Source organism: Hippocampus comes, unplaced genomic scaffold (assembly GCF_001891065.2).
Source record: "Hippocampus comes isolate QL1 unplaced genomic scaffold, H_comes_QL1_v1.1 scaffold31, whole genome shotgun sequence".
NCBI classification, from domain to species: Eukaryota; Metazoa; Chordata; class Actinopteri; order Syngnathiformes; family Syngnathidae; genus Hippocampus; species Hippocampus comes.
Window position 1 is genome coordinate 195,693 of NW_017806069.1, and position 5,237 is coordinate 200,929.

General features: G+C 44.9%; 1 protein-coding gene across 2 annotated transcripts in view; it reads left to right on the plus strand.

Moving 5' to 3' along the window:
• The window catches only part of msh2 (mutS homolog 2 (E. coli)), a 27,780-nt gene that overhangs the window by 6,019 nt on the left and 16,524 nt on the right, over nucleotides 1–5,237 (plus strand). The window contains exons 13-16 of one of the 2 annotated variants that reach the window (XM_019893761.1): nucleotides 275–479; nucleotides 547–794; nucleotides 1,661–1,830; nucleotides 2,537–2,664. In XM_019893761.1, coding sequence (XP_019749320.1) covers nucleotides 275–479; nucleotides 547–794; nucleotides 1,661–1,830; nucleotides 2,537–2,664 — 751 coding nt within the window. Of the gene's footprint in view, nucleotides 1–274; nucleotides 480–546; nucleotides 795–1,660; nucleotides 1,831–2,536; nucleotides 3,013–5,237 lie in introns of those variants that run through there. The other variant, XM_019893760.1, reaches the window with a different exon arrangement.

Consider the following 5,237-nt stretch of genomic DNA (forward strand, 5'->3'; position numbering starts at 1 on the left):
ACAAGTCCTGATTCCTCCTTAGTAGGAAGTGTAATTTGTTGCCCTTTGGAGCTCTGTCCACACATGCACAGATTTCCAAAATGATTCCTAAAAAATATTCCAGCCATTTAGGGCTCAACTTGAAAAAAATTACATTTTTTTCCCTCCAAAAATTAAAATAAAAATGCTTTTCTATTGCGCCCTTTCAGCCAATCACAAAGCCCAAACTAGCATGTGACCAAAAGTCATTTTCGGGATTTGTTAACCCCGTATACGTCTGTCATTTGGTCTTCAGGCCCAAATATGGGCGGAAAGTCGACGTTCATCCGTCAGGTCGGGGTCATCGCTTTGATGGCACAAATCGGCTGCTTCGTGCCGTGCGAGGAGGCTGAGCTGAGCGTGATTGACGGCATCCTTGCCCGGGTGGGGGCGGGAGACAGCCAGGTGAAGGGCGTGTCCACCTTCATGTCTGAGATGCTGGAGACGGCGGCCATCTTGCGGTAGGACCCCGCCCTCCGTCGCCGCCGTCTCGATCCCCGGCCGTAACGTCCCGGTTCTTGGTCGCAGCTCCGCCACGGAGAAGTCGCTGGTCATCGTGGACGAGCTGGGCCGCGGCACGTCCACCTATGATGGCTTTGGCCTGGCCTGGGCCATCAGCGAGCACGTCGCCGCCGAGATCGGCTGCTTCTGTCTGTTCGCGACGCACTTCCACGAGCTGACGGCGCTGGCGGCGCAGCGGCCCGCCGTGCGCAACCTGCACGTCACGGCGCTGACGTCCCAGAACACGCTCACCATGCTCTACAGAGTCAAGCCAGGTCGGTCTCCAACCAACAAGTTAGCTTCCGTTTTTTTCTTTCTTGGGGAGCAAAAAGCTTGAGCCATGTTGAAAAATAAGTTTAGCACAATAATTGCAAACACATCTGCGGCTTCATCACTTCCGTTGATGCAACAATGACGGGGCCAGTAAACGTGAGAACCGCATTTCTTAAGCGCCAGTCGTATCAAGAAATGCTTGTCGATTTGAATTCGATTTATGGTTCAGCCCAAGTGTCCAGAAGGGATTGTGTGGTTGTGGTGCGGTGAAAAAACTTCATTGAGCATGAAGACACCCGCTCAAATGTCTGACTTTTCACTTTCCGTGCGGCTGTGTGTGTGTGTTCGTGTGCGTGTGCGCGTGCGTGCGCGTGCCTGCCTGCCTGCACATTAAGATGAATAGATGTATGTACAGCTATCTGTCGAGTGTCCGGGTGTGTGCGCACGCTTGATTGAGCCGTGCGTCATCCAGCGCGACGTAGCGCTCATCACAGGGCTCTTTTGTTGACACGGGGGAATCGATGCTCCACATGCGTCTCGCTGGTGAGACAAGGTTACACGCCGGCTCAAGTCTTGTGGAATTCGGGGAAATATTGTGCCATGAAATCCTGGACTGCAAAAGCAACAGACTTGACAACTCGTCTTGACTGACAAGTGCCTCAATATAAAGGCTCACTTGAGAGGCGTCATGTTGATTGATTGAATTCGCATGCGGCCGAAGTGAGCTGCATTCACCGATGCCCTTGATGAGCGACGACAGCTTCCGATGTCTTTCACTAGGCCACGCCCCTTAAAGGCTCGCATCATGTGTTGTGAATCAGGCAGGTAATTTTTTTTTCTTCTTCTTCCAATTACAACTTTCTGGCAGGTGTGTGCGACCAGAGTTTCGGGATCCACGTGGCAGAGTTGGCTTGTTTCCCCCCGTCGGTAGTCGCCATGGCCAAGGAGAAGGCCCAGGAACTGGAGGAGTTTCAGGAGTCGGCGGCATCTGCCAGAGAGGACGAGCCCGATGCCAAGAGGCGACGCAGCGACAAACAAGTAACTATTCGAGTTTTTTTTTTTGGGGGGGGGGGCCTGATTCAGAGTCTGTTCTTGTTTTTCTCTAGCACATCAGGTTTTTGATAAGAAAACATATGTAAAAGATATTTAGCAATGTTTACAGATTAAGGGTAAGGTTCAGCAGGGGTGTTGCTAACCTCTCAATGAAATAAATTGGCTACTTTTTACGGGGACTTGTGATTGCAAGGTTGTTACAATCACACTTTCTCGTAAATTAATGGTTATCTTAACTGTTGTAAGTCTTTAGGGACCCCTAAGAAATTATTAATTTCATATTGTTTTAATTATTAGGACGAATAATCGGTGACTGGAATTATCCTGAGCCAAATATTGGAATTGCCGGGGGGAAAAAATCCAAATAGGTCAGGCCCTACTTCAAACTTTTCAAACGGTTGTACAATCATTTTGTTCTGTATTTGGTTATTTCGGATTTTATTTGGCTAACTGCTATATTGGATGACCTCTCCCACAGTTTAGTCGATTAACAAGAGGTTCCAGTGCCATTGCCCCACCCCCCCACCCCTCCTGCCCAATTCGTGTGTCGATATTAAAAGCGTCATTGACAAAGCCGTTTTTAACTTGGCTGCCGCAAAAAAAGTGTGCCAAAAATGTTCCATTTTCCTGTGGCAATGAGAATTTGCAAAGGTTGACTTGGGGCTCACTTCTGTCCGTCTTCTCCCACCAGGTCGGAGAAGACTTGATCCGAGACTTCCTTGAGGAAGCCAAGTGTCTCCCTGCCGCCGCCATGACGGAGGAGGAGGTGAGGGCGGCGTTGAGGCGCATGAAGATGGTGCTGCTCGGCAAAAACAATGCGTACGTCTCTGAGCTGCTCGCGCACTCACTTCCTGTCATTCAGTCTTGATAGTTTGGACACCTAGCGTCACCTGTGGTAAATGACGAGATCCACCTTTTTGGGTCTTTTTTCCCAAAACTCCAAAACTGCTTTTCAGTTTGAGTTACATTACGCGTTTAATAAACTTTTTCATGCATGAAAGGAACAAAATTATGTTGAAAACCAGTATTTTCATTTGAAAGAAAATGTTCTGTTTTGTTGAAAAAAAAAGTCAAAACTTTTTTTGAATAAAGAAAAACCTCGAGTGGAGATACTCACGCCAATACACAAACATTTGTTTTGTGTAACGGAGGTTGATTTTATTTTTTTTGTAGTGTTGTGGGAATTAAAATGAAACAATTGTTTTTGTCTTCAAACTTTTGAGTCTGATATTGCTCTCTATTTTTCCCCCCACCTTTTTGGACAAAACAAAGAAGTGTGAAACAAGTATGAATTTCTTAAATTCTAAACAGACATGTATTCTATTTCAAATAAATAAAAACATGTCAAAATAAACCCCCAACATTATCACAAAAGAATGAGAACTTTTTTTAAATTGGAGATTAATTTCTATTTCAAAATGCAACAAAAACACACGATGAAATGGAGGGAAAGTTGTTTTGGGAAAAGAACAGAAAAAATTCTTTCAAATTTGGAGAATGTGCTTTTATTCAGAATATTTGTTCCTGTCAAAAAAAAAAACAAAAAGTGGATGTATGGGATTAAAAACAAATCCAAAACAATTTGTTTCAGATAAGAACCTTTTTTCCCCCCTCTGGTTGGTAAAGTTTTCATTCATTTCGGTCGAACGGTTTTTCAATAAAGCATTGTTCCTCAAAGGTCTTCTGACTGACATTTTCAATTCATTGAGATGCATTCGAATCTCCTTTTAACTGTGACATGAGCAACATTTTGTCACGCTAGGCGTTAGGAATCAAAACCATTTGCAGCGGCCTCTGCCAAGCTTGGACAATTGTGTTTCCTGAGGTCAATGTTCCTCTGCATTTTCTAGAGCAATTTATTTGGGTCACAGCTGAGCTCATTGACCCGAAGGACAGTTTAGTCTAAAAATCCAATTTAAAAAAAGAACACAAAATGTGGGCAGAGATGTTTAAAACTCAGCAGAACATTTTTCTGGAGAACAAAAACTGCGTGGCTGGAAAAGTAATTATATGTAATTCATCGCTCACCGCTTTTAGATCCTGCAAGGATGGGAAAAGTACAAAGTGTGTGAATCAAAGGAGTCAAGTTAAAAACGCCTTACTAAACATGGTCGTTTTTTTCGGCCAAAAACGCCTGACTATACAGGTATCTATTTATTTTGGATTTCCCAGAAGTTGTCACCGACAGCATTTCTCATACTGACCAGGTGAGGGCAACAACTGAAGACGATGAATATGTAACGAGAGCCGAGTTTGTCGGATTTTATGCCATTTAATCACTTTGATTTTTTGGGGGCTGAAAGTCGAGCAATTTCCGGGGTAAGCCATAGCAGTCACCCTGGCAGGTCGACAAGTGGCGCTCGTGTGCAAAACACCGTTGAACAAGCAGGGGAAGAAGAAGGTTGGCTCGGATTGGCCGACGTGACCAATGAATTGGAGTCAGGTGTGCAGGCGGGAAGAAATGGAGCGCGGTGCACAGGTGCGGCAAAATGGCGACCGACCACGCGGCCTTTTTATTCGGTGAGTGAGCACACGAGCAAATGTTTGTCGCTTGTCATCCTTTCTCACGATGTCCTTTTGCTTGTTGCCCGATTTGCAGCGTTGGAGGTTGGAACGCAGGACGCCACAATCCATTCGCCTTTCCCTTGATTTAGGACATTGTGCTCTTCGTTTCTTTTGCCACGTTTTCAACTTTTTTTGTTTGTTTTAAAGCTGGCCAGCTCTTTTACTCTTTTTGTTTGTTTCTTTGTTTTGTTTTAAATTGTTGCAACCGATGTCTTTGTGCTTGGGAATTGAATAATGAAAGGTTTTGGTTTGTTTGTTTGACCAAATGTTTGAACATGGCATTTTCTGTCAGGTGGTCTGTTTTTACGAAGTTTACTGTCTTGGTCAAAAATGTTTGGGTTTTTTTTCCCCCCTCACCCAATATGAGGAACCAATTGCATGTCAAACCCCCCACCTTCCCTTTGCAGGTTATTCACCAAGGTCCTTCGCTGTTCTATAAACGTGAATATTATTGTGGAAGCCTGAATCGTTTCACGAATGCACATTTTCAGCCCTTTCTGCTCCAAACACAGCCCAAAGTACATCTTTATTCGTCCACTTGCGTGCTGCGAGAGGCAACAAGATCCATGAGGCGAGAGTAAGAAAACCAACGGTTTGAGTCGTGAAAAATGCAGAACATGAGTGATTTTTATTTTTTTGCAGTGTGAAGTCGCTATTTGGGACTTAGAGCAGCATGAAGACGAGAACCAGACAAAAGCAGTCTGCGTGGTTTGGAGGGTGGAAGAGGAGCCCGATGAATTGGAAGAGCGTGCGGAGGTGACAAAACGCATGGCAATCGAATTAATGAGGGGCACCTGAAAAAATGTTTTACTTTTTGGGTTGCAGGG